Below are 20,181 nucleotides of genomic sequence, written 5' to 3'. Positions count from 1 at the left end.
TGGATCATAAACCACATTTCCCACCTATCCCCTCCTCACCCCCCACCTTTGGGTGTATCATCTCTTCCCCCATTAGACTCCTAACTTGAGTCCAGGAACCAAGTCCCTCCTCCCCCGCAGGGCCAAGCATGGCATTGGTGGGAGGGGATAGGGTGATGCATATAAACCCTTGTGGGAATAAATTGATTTGTTTCTAGTCTACATATCCTGCTTGCAGATTTGTTCTGATTTCTGGAAACTCCGAATTATAAAACAGAGGCAGTCAAGGAGTTTGTCTCTAGTAATAATAAAAATGTACCTGCCTTTGCTGTGTACAGGAGATTTTCACCTACTATATCCATTCCTCACTCAGCACCCCGTGTGATCCCATCATCTCTGCCTGAATCTTTCAATGGTCGTGGGCTGGTGCCTCACCTTGGCCATCAAGGCCCCTCTAGCCTTGTTCTTCCCTCACCTGCCCCTCTCCATGGGCTTCTGGAAGTGTGCCCTGTGCCCTCCCACCTCTGGGCTTCCATATCTCCTGTTCCCTCCACCTTTCCCCTGCCTGAACCCCCTGCCTAGTCAGGGCTCAGCGGTGGCCCACTTCCCACAGGAAGCCTCCCTGTGCCCGAATCTGGGTGGACACTTTCCCTGGTGTGTCTCTCACCATGTCCTGTTCCCTAACTGCCCGGTGAGGGGTCTGACTGTTTCCGCATCAGCTATGAGCTCCATGGGGTCGGGGACTGTGTCTGTCTTGGTGACAGAGTCACTGCTGTTCCCAGAGCCTGGCACAGTGTATGGCAAATTGTTGTTAAATGGAATCTAATGGAAATAAAACTTTTATCTTGGACAAAGCTGCCTGAGTAGAACACCAGGTGTTGACTTGTGGGTTTGAAGCACCTGCTGAACTCTGGGTTGATGAGGGAGCGGAAGCCTTCTGTTATTACTTAATAAATATGGCGGGTTGTAGTAGGGATCTTCCACAGTGTGGAGGAGGGAGAATAACAAAAGAGGCTTTGGGGAAAAGGTTGAGGACTAGGGGTCTGGATAGAGATTTTGCCCTTGGAAGTGGAGTACTGAAGAGGGCGTGTGTTCCTTGAACAGGAAACGAATGGGTCATGAGGCACTGGGTTTGGGGTCAAGGAGTCCCATTGAGGCTATGGTGGAATGAAGTTGCAGCTGTTGGAATGAAAGTTGGTCTGCTCAAGATGCTCAGTTTCTGGCCCAAAAGGCAGGCTGCGGGCCAGGAGGAGGCCGCCTGGCTGAGTGGCTGCGAAGAGAGACAGGGGCTGCAATGAAGAAAGTCTCAGCTGTGCCAAAGCAAGTTCTGAACATCTCCTGCTGGTCATGGGGGCCCAGGCTGAGAGACCCATATCCCAGCGGCTGCTGTCAGGATGGGTGCCTCCCAGGGAGCCTTCAACACCCTCCCTCCCACTGTGAGGTGGAATGAGGGGGTGGGGGTTCGAGTTCACCCCAGGGAGAGAGGGAGGAGGTTGCTCAGAGCCGGGGTCCTGCCCCTTACTGGAGGGTCGGTCTGACAGGACTCTTAGCCCTTGGGCTGATGCTCTCTCTTCTGACCTGGGGGCTGGCTTCATGGCTCTAAGCCTCAGTTTCTTCATCTGAGAAGTGGGCCCGCACAACCCCTACACCTCACTGGGCTGTTGTGAATGTTAAAGTACATCAAGCACCTAAAATGCACGCCTGGCACATGAAAGCAACTAACGAGTTTTCAATTTTTAACATCACGGTTTATACTCTCATAAGACCCCATAACTACAGTGTAGGGCATTCTTTGTTCCCGATTTTATGAGGTCCTGAGGACAGCAGGCGTTTATCCGTTGAATGAATGAATGAACGAATGCAGAAAACAGTTTTATTTAGATTCCCACGTTTATTTCCGCACGGAGACCAGGCCACTGCCGGCTGCTGCTCTTTCAGGCTTGGCGTCCGCCCACAAACTGGCGACTCCTGAGAACCTGCGGGGGGCGCGGGGAGTCGCACAGCTCGCGGCTCGTCCTCACTGTCACCCCCACAGTCTAGGAAAGCGAGGCTTGGGCAAGACCTGACACGCCCGAGGTCAGCCTAGCGGCGACGGTGGGGCTCCGCGCGCAGGCTCCGGCCCTCGCCCGCCAGGGCAGCCTCTGCTACCGCTCGCCTTCCAGGCCGGCGGAGCGGGAGCGGGGAGCGGGCCGCCACCCCTTCCCCGACCGGGGACATTCTCTCCGCCTGAGTCTGGATTAGGTGGCGGGGGATGCCCCGGGGGCCAGATCGCCCCTCCTCCCGCCTCCCTTCCTAGCCTTCCCAGGCACCCGGGCCGGGCGTGGGGAGAGAGGAGTGCCGAGTGCCGGCCGGGCGTGACTGCGTCCGGATCCCACGCCACCCGGCTCGGGCGCCCGCGGGGGTCCCCGGCCCGCCTCCCGCCCACGTGGCCGGCCCGGCCTCCCCGGCCCCGCCCCGCCCCGGGGAGCCGCCCCCGCAGCCGCCGCCACCACGGCCGCCGCCGCGGTGCGCTCTCCAGTCCCGCCGGGCCGAGCCTGCGCTGGGCGCCGAGGTGAGTCTGGGCGGCTGGCCGGGAACCCTGCCCCTCCGCTAGAGTCTCCCCGGCTGGACACCCCTGCTAGACACCCTGGAGCGGGACGCTTCCCCGGGCTGGCTCCTCCCCTGCCTTCACCCACCATCTCCAAGCTGGACCCCCCACCCCCACCTCTGAGTCGCCCCTGCCCTGTCCCGGTGCCCGCAGCGGGCTCTGCGCGCCTTCTGGCCGGGGGCACTCGGAGAGCTCGGGGGAGCACTGGCGCCTGGGCGCGGCGCAGGTGGGCAGTGCCACCACCAGCCGTGACTGGCTGCCGCTCGCGCTGGAGACCCTGACTTCCATTCCCTGGTAGCTCTTGGGCGAAAGTTCCCGGAGCCACTTCCGGAGAGGGAGGCGCCACCTGTCCTGGGGCAAAGCCTCTTTCCCTCAGGGCTTTTCCTCAGCCCTGGTGGGGCGCCCGCAGGTCAGCGTCGCGTGGGGCGCTGCTGGTCGTGGCTCGCAGCGCCGCCGGTCACTTCGCGGCGTGGAGGCTGTGAGCGCGCAGGACGGCGGCAGCGGTCCCGGGCCCCCCCGGGCCCTTGTGCTGGCGGCTGCATCTTTTAAATTGCGCGGCCAGAGGGTCCCGCGGTGGAGACGAGGGAGGCGGAAACCAAGGGGTTAAGGTGAACCTCGGTGCCCCGTAGCCAGGGAGGGGTGAGCATATTCTGAGGGTCGAAGTAGACCGAGCCGGGTGGAAATGGGTTCCGTTGGGTTTTGCCACGAGGAAGAGGCTCGCTTGCTTTATCAGCGGCCTCATCGTGGGCTTGAACGTTGCTGAAACAGAGCGACTTGTTCCTAGAGGACTCTTGCTCCATGTAATGCCTGAACCAGGCTTTCTTCCAGCAGTGGGCACGGATGTGAGAACTGCCAAACAGTAGTTGTCCTGGATGCACCAGCAGAAACTTATTTTTAAGCATTTAATGCACTACCCAGGTATAACCACTTTTTTCCCTGGAGTGTGCAAGAAGAGAGGTTTCCTGTGTCTCTGTCTTAGCTGTGTAGTCTTGGGCAAGTTACTTCACCTATCTATGCCTCAGTTTCCTCATCTGTAAAATGGGGATGATAATAGAACCCTTAAAGGGTTGTGTAAGATTAAAGTTCTTACAATAGTGCTGGTACAAGGTAAGTTCTGCGTCTGTTCTCATTATTGTTATGGCTGACATCTCTCTAACAGGACATCCTCATCCCTAGCTCCGCAGTGAGGTGGCTGGGCAGGCTCTTGGGACTTCCCCTTCTCCTGCTTAGGACCTGCATTATCTACACAGTAGCCATGGTGTCCCCTTCAGCCTTGAAACACTTGGGCTTTGCAGTAACACTTCCTATGGGTTAACGAGTCTTATGCAAAATGTATCTCAGAACATGAGATTAGAGATGACCTGTGTCAAGGACACTCCCGGGAAATGGGGTCTCGGATTTTCTCTGGAAGCTCTGGGGTGTGAATGGATGTTTGCATTGCTGGGATGGAGTGGATAAGGTTTCACTTGATTCCTTCATGGCCCTCTGACAGGCTGACATCCTCTAGTCTCTGTGAGTGTAGGAGTCTATTTAGGGGCCCAAGGGCCTGATCTTGTCCCCTCCCCTCCATTCATTCACATCCAACAGATTGTCCCCTCCATCAGTGGAGTCTGGACTGCACCAGGTTAGTTTCTTTCTTTTGGCAGTGGTAACCACAGACAGGAGTTCTGTACCTGGGGCTCCAGGAATTTCCTGAAATGTGCATGAGATGCTTGGAGCACAGGTGTCTATTTTTCCAGAGGGTTCCCTTTTCATCATTTTCTGCAAAAGGCCTGCACCCTGCAAAAGTGGACCCTCAACTGCTGGTGGGAAGTTGTGAGTTCTCACCCCCTGTACAGGGCAGGCCCATATTTTTAGGGGCTAGAGATGTCAAAATTACCTCTGCCTCCTGGAGGTTGGAGGTACCCACACGTTCCTCTGTGCCCTTGCTCAGAGCACACCTTCCAGTGGAAAATTCAGGTCTGCCTTGACTTGAGAAAAGCTAATAAAGAAGTTAATTGAGGAAAGGAGGAGTCAGGCTGTGGGGGTAGGGACTGCCGGCCTGTGGCGAGGCCTTTAGGATGGGATGCAATTCATGAAAATTTGAGCTCAAGTTGCACATGCTCTTCCCTCTGCCGAGTGCACTATTCCACCACTTCTTCTTATGTCTGGCACTTTCTTGCCCTTTAGCTCAGATGTCTCCTCTGTATAGAAAGTTTTTCCTGATCCCTCTGTCCAAAGCAGCCCCTTACCCTGTCAGTTTGTGTCAAATTCTCCCATTGTATTTAATTCATGGAGCTTACCTGAAATGGTCTTACTCGTATATCTATTTATGGATTTATTGTCTGTATCCATCCAGGAGGATGTAGAATCCAAGAGGGCAGACATGTTGCCCTGATCCCTGCTGAACTCGGGCCCCTGGCACACAGTAGATGCTCAAGAAATGTCCCTGAGTGGCAGAATGAATGAACATACACTGAGTGAAGTGAAGTGAGGCTGGAGAGCTTTTAAGAGTAGTGAAATGCAAAGGAACTGGCTGTTAGTCAGGAGCTCTGGGTTAAAGGTGACCTTTAAGGTCACATTGTTCAACCTGCAGTTTAAACCACCTCTGCAACATCTCTTCCTAGTTACCGCTTAACCCAAGCTTGAATCCCCCAGTGACAGGGAACTCCTTGCCTCTCAAGACAGTCCATTCCATGGGAGGAAAGATGTGGGGTGCAGAGAACCACATATAGTCCCTGTATCCCCCCGATAAGGATGAGGTGTGGCCTCCAGCCTTCTGCACACTACCACTCCAGTCCTCCTGGTCTACTTTGCATCCTGATTACCCTTCATCCATCACATCCCAGTGAGCTGCCTCTACTTCTCTGCCATCACCAATGTTCCCGAGCCCCTGACCAGAACTCAGTGTGCTACTGAGTCATATGTCATCAGAGGGGGCCTGAGACAAAGAGGCATCAAGAGAAAACTGCTATAGTTTAGAGACCTTCAAGGCCAGCTTCTGTATTGTTCAGGACCCTGTGACTGCATTGGGCTCAGGGGTGGATGGAGTGGGGAAGCGGGGGTGGGCAGGTAGGGGGAGGCTCTGTTTCTTTCACTCTGTTGTTCTTTCCCTGAGTTTTTCTGAATGATTCTTAATCAATTTATTAATTGTGGGCCCTAGATATATTTTTAAAAAAATTAATCCTGAGACCCCTTATCTTAATGGTTTGTACAGATATTGTCAGATTCATATCACCGTACATGTACAGGTTGAAACTTGAGTGAAAATGAAATATTTTTATATATGATTCTAATTTATTGAGTCAGTTCAAACTTCTGTGTGGGAGATCACCAGTGTAGTAAGTGGAGTGGGGTCTACTGTGGAGAGGTTTGGAGATAAGCTTTGCTTTCTTCCTGTGCCTTAGCCACTTAGCTCAACTCATTTACTTCATTTATTCAAGAATCATTTAGGGAGGGAGGGCTCTGGCACTGGCTGCATAGCAGTCAAGAAAACCAACAGCGTTCCTCCCTTGTGGAGTTTACATCCCAGTGGCAGAGATGGACAATAGACAACTAGATCTGTAAGATGATGTCGGGGAGCGTGATCAGCGTAATGAAGGAGATGAAGCTGGGACTGGGATGGAGGCAGAGTTGGTTTAGGTGAGAGAAGGTCTCTCCGAGGAAGTGGCATTTGAGCAGAAACCTGGATGAATGAGAGAGTAGTGAGATGGGTATCTGGGGGAGGACCATTCTATGCACATGGAACCCAAGGTTGTGGTCAAGCCCCTGGTGTGGCCAGTCATCTCTTGAGCCCTGGACATGGTCTATCACACTGGGGAAGGGAGAGAGGAAATGAGGCAGTGTGGGCAGAACCTCTCCCACCTCCTCCCCAAGTCCTAGCAGGTGGCTGGAGTAAGATCTCTGCATTTTGTGCTCTCTTGGTTGACCAGAAAGCTCATGCCTTCCTTTGCAGAGGATGAGACCTGGTGTGATGATGTTCCTGAAACTGCCGCCTGGGCAATGAGCATGAGCCTAGGGGGCGCTGCTGGAATCGTAACTCTACACATAGGAAGACTTGCCTCACCCCACCTGCCCTGGCGGTGGACTCCTTCGTCTTTTGTGACATTTGGTTACATCTACCTCATCACTCAGAGGGAACCATCTGGAGGGCAAGTAGTTACTTAGCAGGGCTTTGATAGAAAAAAATGAAAATATGAAAATGTATCGTATCATGGACCAGGAGATGAATGCTTCCAGTTCTCGCCATTGATTGGTTGATTGATCAACTGATGTTATTTAACATGGCATAAAGGAAGTGTGACAGGGAGGCTTCTTGGAAAAGGTGACATCTAAGAAGGTACAGAGAGGGAGGGCTACAAGTCACCCCTGTTGGAGGGTAGGCTGGGATGGCAGGAAGAGAGAACAGCGTGTGCAAAAGTCCAGATAAAGTTACCAGCTCTCAGATGATGCCAGATTCTCATTGGTTTTAGCAGTGTGTGTGTGCGTGTGCATGCGTGCGCGTGTGTTGAAGTATACTGTGGAAAAGGAATTGACATAGCGGCCCTTAATAAATGCCAGTTCATCTGAATGGCTGTACCTTGTGCTACTGGGCTCTGCACCGACATCCTCATGTAATTTCTACGACTATCCTGTAGCACAGGCTCTCTTAGTATCTCCATCTTCCAGACCAGGAAATTGAGGTATGGAGTGATGAATAACTTGCCACCTGTGTGTCTTCCTGGGGTTCTGCTTAGTTGTGTCAGGAGACATGGAGGTGAGGAGGATCTTCCCGGAAAACTTATTCAATGATATCAAGAGAGATGAATGTTTTTAAATATCTTCAAAAGGCCTCGCTTTGGTGCACATCCCCATGGAATGTCAGCTCTGGGAGGGCAGAGGCTGCTCCCAGCCAAACACTCAGTCCCTGGCACAGTGAGAGTTTGTTGGGATGTTAGGTGGGTGCCCCAGGGTCTCTGGTGGCCACAGAACAATAAGGCTGGAGGAGGTCATCATCTTCATTGCCCAGGTATCTCCTGACTTTTCCAAGATGGACACACAAGTCAGGGCAGAACTAGACATGAGGCCCAAGTCAAAACCAGAATGCTCTAGAAAGAAAAGCTGGGGCCCTTGGCCAGAGTTGGAGAAGGACAGAGGAGGCAGTTTGGTGTCTTGCTTGGCTCAGCTAGCTAAAGACCAAGCTAGATATTTAACAGTCCAACTTGGTTCCTTATCCCAACACCCACCTCCACTTCCAGCCAGCATATAGTAACCTTATGGATCTAGATTTGCTTTTCTGCTCATAGAACTGCAATCTCTGAATTCATCTCCAATTCTGAGCTCAATAATATTTTCCTGGAAGCTGGAGCAGCGCACTGGCTGGCTGTGAGGCAAATTGAAATGTCTGGAGGTTGTAGAGGTGGCGGTTGGGAACTGTGTCCCAGTCTCAGCTCCAGCATTGCTAGTGGAGTGTCCTTGGATGAGGTGCTTAACCTCTCCAAGCCTCAGTTTCCTCATCTGTAAAGGAGACAGTGCTCGGCTGTACCTCCTAGGTTTGCTGTGAAGTTTAAATGAGAAAATATTTGTAAAGTGCTTATCCCTGTCACAGCCTGCATGCAGGAAGGGCTGAATGTGACTGTCCTCTGGTGACTTAGGACCGCCTCAGGTCATCCCATCACCCCGTTGTGCTCCTTTTGGAAAGGTGTGCTCAAACACCCTGGAAGTTCTTCATTCGGATTTGGAGACTTCACCAGGGGTGGGTGCTAGCCTTTTTGGAGGTGATCTCATTAGGAGCCAAATCTGGATAATGGAGTTAATGGTCAGTTTATTGTGACACAGAGGCCAGGTGTGAAACGCTGCTGAGACTTCCTGCCCAGCCACAGCCTACCATCCTCTCCCACAATCATCTGACACCCGTCCCCCCCAGCCCCTGGCCTACAGTGGTCACCCCATTTACCCATGGCCCTCAGTCCCTGAGGGGCATACAATGCCCTTGGACGCTGGCTGCTTCAACTCACTGTTCTGGTTCATCTTCACCCCACTCCACCCCAAGTCACCCATTGGACCCTCCAATGGAGCAGAACCTGGCAGCCCCCCAAATACCCCAGAGGCTTTTCCACTTTCACATCTTTGCTCCTGCTGTTCCCACTACTTGGAATGCTCTTTTGCTCTTGTCCACTTTCAGAACTTCTCACACTGCCCAACTCCAATGGCCTCTTCCCTCTTTCCTTTCCTTTTGGCTGGAAAAAGAAATGCTCTTCTGCACAAGAAACCCTAATTATATTCTTAATATACACAAAAGCAAACAAATCAGAAGTTGTCGAGTAAAAAATAAAATTCCACCTTCTCCATCCCACGCTTGCTTCCAGAGAGAACATTTATGATCAGCTGGCTGTTTATTTCTCTTAAGTTTTTACGTATAGGTGCGTGTACCTGTGAATATCTCTAAAAACCAGCATAATGGGCTCCTTTTATATGTGTTGTTCTCCAACTAATTTTTTTCCATTTGTCCATATATCCAAGAGCACTTTCTCTGTCCATATGCATCTCTCCCCTTTTCACTTGCCCTGATTCCCCACCTGCCACCCCCAGGGAAGAGTGTACAAGTTTGTGTGGACATGTGTTTTCAGTTTTCTTGGGTACATACCTTGCAATGGAATTGCAGGTCATATGGTAACTCTATGTTTAACATTTTGAGGAACTGCCGAACATTTTCCAAAGTGGCTGCACCATTTTGCAATCTCACCAGCGGTGTGTGAGGGTTTCAATTACTCCACATCCTTGCCAGCACTTGTCATTGTCCATCTTTTTGATTATTGCTATCCTAGTGCATGTAAAGTGGTATCTCACTGTGGTTTTGATTTTCATTTCCCTAATGGCTAGTGGTGTTGAATATCTTGTTTCACTTTATTTTTTTAGAGCAGTTTTAGGTTTATAATAAAATTGAGAGGAAGGTGCAGAGATTTCCCTCTACTCTCTGCTCCCACAGGTGCATAGCCTCCACCGTTATCATGATCTTCTTATGGTCTCCATAGTTTTGCCTTTTTCAGAATGTCATATGATTGGAATCATACACTATATAATCTTCTCAGATTGGCTTCTTTCACTTAGTAATACGCATTTAAGGTCTCTTCATGTCTTTTCATGGCCCGATATCTCATTTCTTTTTAACACTGAATACTATTTCATTATCTGGATGTACCACAGTTTATTCACCATGGTTCCTTCCAAGTTTTGGCAATTATGAATAAAGCTTCTATAAACATCTGCCTGCAGGTTTTTGTATGGACAAAATTTTCAACTCTTTTAGGTAAATACCAAAGAATGTGATTGCTGGATCATATGGTCAGAATAAGGCAGCACTGGTGGTCTAGTGGTTAAGATTTGGTGTTTTCATCGCCTCGGCCTGGGTTCGTTTCCTGGTCAGGAAACCACACCATCCGTCTGTCGGTTGTCATATGTGGTGGCTGTGTGAAGGTGAGAGGATGGCATAGAAAGACCAGGCAGGGTTCCGCTCTGCTGTACACAGGGTCACTGAGAGTCAGAATCGACTCAACAGCACTAACAACAAATGGTAAGAGTATGTATAGATTTGTAAGAAACTGCCAAACTGTCTTCCAAAGTGGTTGTACCATTTTGCTTTCCTATCAGCAATGTATGAGAGTTTCTGTTGCTCCATATTCTTGATGGCATTTAATGTTGTCAGTGTTCCAGATTTTGACTATTCTAATAGATGTGTATTGATATCTCATTGTTGTTTTAATTTGCATTTCCCTGATGACATGTGATGTGGAGCATCTTTTCATATGGTTACTTGCCATCTGTGTATCTTCTTTGGTGAGGTGTCTGTTAAGGTCTTTGGCCCATTTTTAGTTCGGGTTGTTTGTTTTCTTATTGTTGAGTTTTAAGAGTTCTTTGTATATTTTGGATAACAGTCCTTTCTTAAATGTGTCTTTTACAAGTATTTTCTCCCGGTCTGTGACTTGTCTTCTAATTCTCTTGGTATTGTCTGTTGCAGAGCAGAAGTTTTTAATTGGAACGAAGTCCAGCTTGTCAATTATTTCTTTCATGGATCGTGTCTTTGGTGTTGTATCCTAAAAGGCATCACCATACCCAAGGTCATCTAGGTTTTCTCCTATGTTATCTTCTAGAAGTTTTATACTTTTGCATTTTACATTTAGGTCTGTGATACATTTTGAGTTAATTTTTGTGAAGGGTGTGAGGTCTGTGTCTAGATTCATTTTTTTGCTTGTAGGTGTCTGGTTATTCCAGCACCATTTGTTGAAACGATTGTCTTTGCTCCGTTGTATTGCCTGTGCTCCTTTGTCAAAGATCAGTTGACTGTATTTATGTGGTTCTATTTCTGGACTCTGTTCTGTTCCATTGATCTATTTGTCTGTTCTTTTGCCAATACCACACTGGCTTGATTACTGTAGCTTTATAGTAAATCTTGATGTCAGATAGCGTCAATCCTCCAACATTTTTCTCCTTCAATATTGTGTTGGTTGAATATATTTTCATGTGCTTATTGGCCATTTTTATATCTGTTTTGGAGAAATGTCTATTCAGACCTTTTGCCTATTTTAAAAATTGGGTTATTTGTCTTTTTATTATTGAGATGTACAGGTTCTTTATATATTCTAGATTCAGTCCCTTGTCAGATACATGATTTTCAAATATTTTCTCCCATTCTGTGGTTTGTCTTTTCACTTTCTGGATGGTGTCCTTTGAAGCACAAGGTTTTAATTTTGATGAAGTCCAATTTATCCATTTTTCTTGTGTTGCTTGTGCTTTTGGTGTCATACCTAAGAAACTTTTGCCTAACCCAAGGTCATGAAGATTTATGCCTAAGTTTTCTTCTAAGAGTTTTATAGTTTTAGCTCTTAGATTTAGGTCTTTGATCCATTTTTAGTTAATTTTTGTGTGTGGTGTGCGATAGAGGTCCAACTTCATTCTTTTGCATGTGGATATCCTATTGTCCCAGCACCATTGGTTGAAAAGACGACTCTTATTGAATTGTCTTGGCATCCTTGTCAAAAATCAATTGGCTGTAACTGTAGGTGTTTATTTCTGCACTCTCAATTCTATTCCATTGATCTATATGTCTATCCTTATGCCAGTACCCTGTCTGTACTGTCTTGATTACTATAGCTTTGTAACAAGTTTTGAAATTAAGAAGTATTTTCCTCCAACTTTGTCATTTTTCTTGATTGTTTTGGCTATTCTGGGTCCCCATATGAATTTTAGGATCAGCTTGTCAATTTCTGCAAAAAAGACAGCTAAGGTTTTGATAGGAGTTATGTTGAGTCTTCAGGTCAGTGGAGCGTTTTGCCATCTTAACAATATTAAGTCCAGATCCTGAAGTGCTTTCTACTGGGTGCATCACTCACTCAGCTCCCCTAGTCACTGAGTCTTCTGAGGAGACACTCAGAGGCCCATCCTTCAAGCTGCACAGACAAACATCCAGGGAAATCAGCATCTCTTTTCCTTGTGGAAGGAAGTGACACGGTATAGTATAGTGTTTAAGGCTAGAGACTTGGATAAAACATTTAACTCCTGAATTTGTGAAATGAGAGTGCATCTGGAACTGACTGAGCATATGGCATTTTAACTTGTTTTATCTATTGGGCAAAGAGGTCGGATTTCATTTAAGGAAAGGGTTCTGCTGCTAAAGCAATTTTTGTCCATCTCCCCCCGCACCCCCCCGCCCATTCACTGGCATAATAGTTTGGAGAATGGAATAAAAATAAGAAAGGAATACTACCACATATTAAAAGATTAGTTTACAACCCTACATGCACTTATGTGTTCCAGATGTAATGCTTTGGCACAAGTTCAAGATTGTATTCTCATGGAAGAAGAAATAAAAAGTGAAGCGCCTACATGTATTTCGATAGGAACCTGGTTTTCCAAACTTAAGGAACAATCTGGGGAACCACATTGGAAACTGCAAATCCGCTCACAGCTCAGCTTACTCTCAGCTGGGGCCAGGAGCTCCATTTGAAACAAAACAGCGCTAGTGTGTGTGTGAGATGGAATTGTTTATCACCGTTGTTTCAAAAAAGCAATTAAAAAAGCATTAATTTGGGCTGAGTTTTTCGTTTGTTTCTGGAGGGGAAAACGTTATATGCAATAGAAATTATTTTGAGATCTTCAAAATCTAAGCTCCTTTGGTTTAGCAGGTTCCTTTACCTAAGCTGTAAGAACAGGCAGTTCATAGGGATCTTATTTCCACGCTGTAGTGAGGGGTGTGTGCACATGCATGTGTGCCTGGAAAGTTAGGGGAAAAACATGATGACATAACCCAACCCCCAAACAAGGAAGCATGTTACAGAGCTGAGGTTCCAGTCTCAGAGGTGCAGCTTAGCTGACCTTGTGTAACCTCTGTCTATGACACGTCTCCTGAGGGGGTGGGGGACCGTTTCTCTCCAGCATGGCTTTAATTTTACAAAAGCCCTGTGCAGTCTTGCAAACTCAACTGGTTTTTGTAACAAATCACTCACATTTCATGCGTTCTGGTCTGGGCAGGGCCTTACTAATCCTTGGCCAGTATTGTGAGTCAGAAAATATTTAAATGACCGCCTGAGTCCTTTGACGAGAGAGAGTTGGCAAGTTAATTTAGGGAAGTGGAGTGACTCTTAAACAGCACTGCATTAAGTGAGTGACAGGATTGACACCAATGTTAGCAGCTCTACTTTATTATACTAATAAACAAAGTTATGTTATCTTTTAGAGTGAGATAATGATGATGCTGCCAAATTTTACTGAGCACTATTATATGGTGGAGTCTGGCTTTTTGCACTTGTTTTTGACTGTGAGCCATTGTAAGAAATAAATCTAGACTGTAACCTGGTGTATGTGTGTGTGCATATCTGAAACAAAAATTAGGGGAAACAATACTTACCCTATGTATGTCTAGTGTCCTCTGTTAATTCTTTTCTACATTAGTGAATTTATGCTTTTTTAAAAAAAATAATGGTTGTGAGACCTGCTTAATTTATCTCACTGATGGGTCAAAATCTACTGTTTGAAAAACACTGTTCTAGAAAATTTACTATGTGTTTTACACATATTATTTCATTTAATCCTCACAACAACCTCATGGAGGGGGTATTATTATCCCCATTTTATGGATGGGAAACTGAGGCACAGAGACGTAACTTGCCCAAGGTCATACGGTGAGTGAATAGTGGAGCTGGGATTGAACCCAGCAAGGCTGAGTCCTGGTAGAAGTTCATGGTGTGACTCCAGGGCACACACCTATCTCCTGGAGCAGTTAAGGTATAGTGTATAACTTAATATCCTAATGAGTTGTTATATATCAAAAAAAGTAGCCACAAAGTGGATACAGAATTAATACCACTTGTTTGATCTAAAGTTGTGTTTAAAAACCAATGTATCCATTATGATGGCTTTGATCAATATATAGACAGATGTTATTCTTCTAGGTTGCTGTATTTTGTGGGTTTTTTGTTTTTATCTTTTTCATCATTAGATGACTTGAAATTTCATGCAAGTGCAGGTCATAAGGGATGGTTTCTGATGGAAAGTCAGTTGTTTTGGGGGTGTATTAGGGTTCTCCAGAGAAACAAAACTAGGATATATAATATATATTATACAACAGAATGTATAATATATGTAAATATGTATAATATATATTATATTAACAATGTATAATGTATACAATGTATAATGATGTAATAAATATATCTCTCTCTCTCTCTCTCTCACACATACTGAGAGACAGTGAGAACGAGAGAGAGAGAGATTTATTTTAAGGAATTGGTGATTCCTCTATGTGATTGTGGAGGCTTGGCGAATTCAAAATCAGCGGAGTAGGCTGGCGGGCTGGAGACTCAGGTAAGAGTTGCAGTTTGAGTCCAAAGGCAGTCTGCTGGCAGAATTCCTTCTTGCTAGGGGAGGCCAGTCTTTGTTCTATTAAAACCTTCAACTGATTGGATGAGGCCCACCCACATTATGAAGAGCAATCTGTTTTATTCAAAGTCTACAGATTTAAATGTTAATTTCATCTAAAAAATACTTGCACCTTCACAGAAACATCTAGAATAGTGTTTGACCAAATATATGGGCACTGTGGTCTGGCCAAGTTGACACATGAAATTAAGCATCATAGGTGGTAAGATACTATTTGAAGTTGTTCAGAAGAAAGGAAAAAGGCAGTGGGAAGTAGAGGTGTGATATTGTTACAAACAGGAGGACATTTCAGAAAGAACTCCCTCTCCCGTGGTTGATTGCAAAATAAGCCCATCCCTGGTTCCCATGCAATTACAGGGGGACAGCATGGGTTGGCAGATGGGGGCGGGGTGGTGGTGGTGTGTGTGCAGAGATTTTCTTGCTTTGAGTTGAATGGATTTTTCTTACATTTCACTTTTACACCGGAGACCTGAGAGTTCATGGCCCTAGTGAACAGAGCTATTTATCTGCAGCTAGTGGGTGCTTGTTCAGGGCATTTGTCTGTAGGGGGCTGTGTGTGCTAATACAGTATTTGTGTCTCAGCCTAAACTTGGAAAACTTTGCTCCCCTCTCCTGTGCCACAAGCTACTACACAGCTGTGGGGAGCTGTGGGTCACTGGCCACAGGAACTGTTGGTATCTGGGGCTGTCTGGGTGGGAACTCAAGCTGTATATGAGAACATGGTATCTAGATAACATTAAATTTATTATAGTTTTATTTTATTTTATTTTTATCGAGATATAATTCACATATGATGAAGTCAACCCTTTTAAAGTGTAGTTTTTAGTATATTCACAAGGTTGTGCAGCCATTACAACTATCTAATTCTGGAACATTCTCATCACCCCAAAATATAGCTTTTGTTTTGAAAGTAATTTAAAAATTCAAGAATACTGTCTACTGGATCAGTCACATCAGCAAACAAACGTGCTGTTATTTCTCCCAACTTAAGAAAAAAAGAAACCACAACGAAAACTCTGTCTTTGCTCCACTTCTTCCTCCAGTTATGCCCCCAGTTTCTTTTCAGTTTAGAGCAATACTTCTTGAAAGAATTGTCTGGACTTGCTAACTCCAATTCTTTTCCTCCCATTCTCTCTCACCTTTTTTTAAAAAATGGTGATAAAATGCACATAACATAAAGTTTACCATCATAATCATTTCTAAGTGTCCAGTAGTGTTAAGTATACTCACATTGTTCTGCAACAATCTCCAGAATTTTTTCATCTTGCAAAACTGAAACTCTAAATCCATTAAATGACAATTCTCCATTTCTCCCTCTCCCCAGCCCCTGGTAACCATCATTCTGCTTTCTGCCTTTATGAATTTAACTACTCTAAGTACCTCATATATGTGAGATCAATACAAATAAGACAGTATTTGTCTTTTTTTGTAATTGGCTTATTTCATTTAGCATAATGTCTTCAAAGTTTATGCATGTTACAGCGTGTGTCAGAATAGCTTTCCTTTTTAAGGCTGAATACTATTCTGTTGTATGGATATACCATATTTTGATTATCCATTCATCTGTTGAGGGTCACTGGGTTGCTTCCACTTTTTGGCTATTGTGAATAATGCTGCTCTCCCATTCTCTTCTGAACCCGTTATTCCAAGGAGATTTGGGTTCCCCTCATGAACATCTCTTGCCCAGGTCTACAGTGACCACCATGTTGTTCATCCCCATGGCTCATTCTCTGGCCCCATCTTGCCTGGCTACTAGCAGTGTTTGACATAGTTGGTCATTTTCTCTTCCTTGAAGCTCTTTCTTTACCTGGCTTCCAGGACATCTTACTCTCCTGGTCCTCTTCCCACGTCTTAATTAACAGCAACTCCATCTTTCTGATTGCTCAGACCCAAAGCCTGGGGTGTCATCTTTGCCTCTTGTATCTCTCATCCCCACACTTATCAGAAAATCCCACTGTGAGATACTCTCAAAATAATCCTAGAATGTGGCCACTGCTTGCCACCCTCACTGCTACCAGCCTTGTCTAAGCACCACTCTCTCCTCTCACTTGAATGACTGTGGTGATCTCTTTGCTGGTATCCCAGCCTCTTTCCTTACCACCTTCCAGCTTGTTCCCAATTCAGAGCCAGAAGGATCCTTTTAAAGGGGTGGGTATATCACCACTCCTTTGTTCAAAACCCTTGAAGGGCTCTCATCTTACAGCAAAAGCTGAAGTCCTTACAGTGGCCTACAAGACTCCCGTGATCTGGCCACATTTCCTCTCTGACTCCTCCCTTAGTTTGCTCTTCCCCTCATTACCCCCCTCCAGCCACATCAGCCTCAATGCTCTCCTCTAACTGGACACCTCAGGGCCTTTGCACTTGCTATTTTCCTGCCTGGAACGCTCTTCTTTCCATGTTGGCTTGACTCGGTCCCTCAATTCCTTCAGCCTTTACTCAGCTATCACCTTCCCTGGCCATCATATCTAAACTGTCACTACTACCCCCGACACTCCCCTCTGCCTTCCTTGATTTATTTTTTCTCCTTACTCCTATCACTATCCAATGTAGGGTTGCTTATTTTGCTTATTCATCTTGTTCGTTGTCTGTCTCCCCCACTAGAATGTAAGTTCCATGAGGGCAGGGGTTTTTCTTCTGTTTTGTTCCCTCCCATAGCCCCAGCATCTCGCCTGGCACTGACTAGATGCTCAATAAATATTTGTTGAACCAATAAATTAAAGCATGGAAAATAGAGATAAAAAGCCATTTATGATTCCTCCATTATGATACAATTCTTGCCTGAATTTTTTCTTACCTGTAAATTGTTACGTATAAGTATGTGCGTGCGTGCATGTGTCTGTCCTATCTTTTCCAACCAGACATTTTGAGATAAGCCTCTCTCTCTTTTTTTAAGTTGCTACATAATCTTCATGATTATTGCTTGTTGAGCAGCTACATAATGTCTCACTGAGTGGATGTAGCAACTTTATTTAACCTTGTCCTTTCGTTCAGTACTATTGGGCAGCTTCCAATTTGTTGCTGTTGTAGATTACACCACAGTGAGCATCTGGGCTGGGCATTTGTCCTGCCTCCTCCTCTCTCTTCTGGGAGGAGTCCCCATTCTCCTGAGCCTGGGTGGGGGCCATGGCCTAGGCTTGGCCCATCATGGTTCCCTACCTCCTTGGCTGTGGTGATTGGTCCAGGGCCACATATAGGCCCACCCAGGCCAGGCCATAGGCTTCCCCTGTGTCACCCTAACTCCCTCAGAAGTGGCAGAGAAGATGCTCAGGGCACCCCTCCATCCAGAGCATAAGGACGGAGCCCCAGAGCATGGAGTGAGGAGAGAGTTGGGCACATCATCTTTGGATCCAGTCACTTAACTGAGCTGCTCCAATATCCTCCCGACAAATGCCGCTTTTCGCCGATCTAGATGGAGTCGGATCCCTCACTGCAAGGAGTGAGTCTAAATTAATCCCACCCAGTGGAGCATCTCCCCCATTCCCTTTTTTCAGTTGTTCCTTAGTCTAGAGCAAGGAAAGATGTTAAAGACCTAAGTAAGCTATTGTGCAGGGCAGAAAATGCATGTAGGCAGAGCAGCTCGATTTCTCTGTCACAGCTGGAGAAACAATGCAAAAACATCCTGCCTGGGTTCATATGCTGGCTCTGCCATCTGACAGGGGTAACCTCAGTTTCTTTGTCTGTAAAATGGGGATGAAATACACCCCACCTCAGGGAATTGTTTTGAGGACTAAATGAGTTAATGCACAAAAAGTCCTTAGAATGGTGTATAGCACAGAGTGAGAGAGCACTCACTGAGCATTAGCTGTGGCCGCTGGCTGCTGTGTTACGATGCCAGCCTCTTAAAAGCGTAAGAGGAGTTAAACATAGAATTACCATATGATCCAGCAATCCCACTCCAGGGTGTATACCCAAAAGAATTGAAAGCAGGGACTCTAACAGATATTCGCCCACCCATATTCATAGCAGCGTTATTCACAACAGCTAAAAAGTGGAAACAACTCAAGTGTCTATTAGCGGATGAACAGATAGACAAAGTGCTGTATATACATACAATGGAATATGGTCACATGCCACATAATGACATTTCGGTCCGTGATGGACCGCACATATGAGAGTGGTCCCATAAGATGAGTACCATATAGCCTAGGTGTGCAGTAGGCTAGACCATCTAGGTTTGTGTAAGTACACTCTATGATGTTCGCACAACAACGAAATCGCCTAACGATGCATTTCTCAGAACATATCCACCTTGGTTAAGCAACGCATGATTATATTACTCAGCCATGGAAAGGAAAGAAATTCTGACACATGCTGCAACATGGGTGAACCTTGAAAACATTAAGCTATATGAAATAAGCTACACCCAAAACGACAAATGTTGTATGATTCCACTTACGTGAGGTACCTAGAATAGGCAAATTCATAGAGACAGGAAGTAGAATAGAGGTTACCAGGGGCTTGGAGGAAGGGAGAATGGGGAGTTACTGTTTAATGGGTACAGAGCTTCTGTTTGGGATGATGAAAAAGTTTTGGAGACGGACAGTGGTGATGGTTGTATGACATTGTGAATGTACTTAGGGCCACTGAATTGTACACTTAAAAATGGTTAAAATGGTAAATTTTATGTTATGTATATTTTACCACAATAAAAATGTGTATGAGGAGTTAGAGGGTGTGAATGGGTGTGAATACAAGAGTGAGTCTTCTAGACTTTTTCTTTACAGGTTGAAGTTAAATCAAATGGAGCACACAGTGAAAAAACAGGCACAGACCAAAAAGAAGGGGTGGTGGCGGTGGGGTAAATGACCCACAAGAGCCCAGAGAGTCCCTCTAAGGTCTCATACTGCAGGCTGGATCCAGCATGGCAGGAGCAGGCCACAGGCCAGAGGGTGAAAGCTGACGAAAAGGAGAGTGTGCAAACAGAGTGTTGTTAGTGACTGTGGGCAGGTCAGGCTAGCCCCGGGTCAGATGGGCCCAGCACGGAACTGGAGCCCACGTGAGTCACAGCTCAACCCCCAGTGAACAAAGGGATCTGGTGGGGAGGGGCTGGGCTGTGACTCAGAGGCCACTGCTGCTGTGAGCTTCCTCCAGGCGCAGGCCCTCCTCCGGTTCCCTGATTCGCCTTCCCCGCTGTGGGAGGGGGCAGGTATACCCCCTTCCTGTGCAGACCATTGGGAAGGTTCCCCAGGAGAACCTAGAAGTTTCTAGAGTTCTTTTGCAACTGTTTTTTTGGAAACACAAATAATAGCAGCTACGTTGATTGAGCACTTGGTGTGTACCGGCTGGACTCAGGGCTGCACACTTCATCTCCTTTAAGCCTCAGTCTTACCCTATCAGCTGGTTTTATCATTCTCTCTTTACAGAAGAGGAAATGGGCTTATAGGGGTGAAGCAACTTGCTGAAGCCACACAGGCTGCAAATGGCAGAGTTTCAGGAACTGGACTTGTAACCATGCTCATACACACATGCACACACATGCTCGTGGAAGGTTAGACTCCAAAATGGGACTTATCTCTAGGTCATAGATTTAAAGAGAATTTTAATATTTTTTACTTATGAAGAAAGATAGAAAATACAGGTGATAAATATATTTTACAACAAAAAAGACATTATTAAATATGATTGCATTTTAGCATTTCAGGTCATTCTTATTGGTACCTTTGGGATCTTGAAGAGTGGATGACATTAAACAAACCCACTGAGTACTGAGTGCCACTCACTGT

At 46.2% G+C, this 20,181-nt stretch overlaps 2 protein-coding genes across 2 annotated transcripts in view; one reads left to right on the top strand and one right to left on the bottom strand.

The window, feature by feature from the left end:
- The first annotated feature begins 2,457 nt into the window (after positions 1-2,457).
- ARHGEF3 (Rho guanine nucleotide exchange factor 3) overlaps positions 2,458-20,181 on the top strand; it is a 296,536-nt gene continuing 278,812 nt past the window's right edge. The window contains exon 1 of the mRNA XM_058561624.1: positions 2,458-2,530. The gene's annotated coding sequence lies outside the window, so the exon portion shown is untranslated. The remainder of the gene's footprint in view (positions 2,531-20,181) is intronic.
- SPATA12 (spermatogenesis associated 12) lies at positions 6,101-7,606 on the bottom strand. The gene is given in 5 exon segments (XM_058567760.1): positions 6,101-6,161; positions 6,981-7,264; positions 7,267-7,331; positions 7,334-7,489; positions 7,492-7,606. Coding segments are annotated over 5 exon segments (681 nt in total).

This window comes from Diceros bicornis, chromosome 2 (genome assembly GCF_020826845.1).
Source record: "Diceros bicornis minor isolate mBicDic1 chromosome 2, mDicBic1.mat.cur, whole genome shotgun sequence".
In the NCBI taxonomy this organism is placed as follows: Eukaryota; Metazoa; Chordata; class Mammalia; order Perissodactyla; family Rhinocerotidae; genus Diceros; species Diceros bicornis.
The sequence above is the reverse complement of the archived record's forward strand: the minus strand, read 5'-3'. Positions and strand labels throughout refer to the sequence as shown.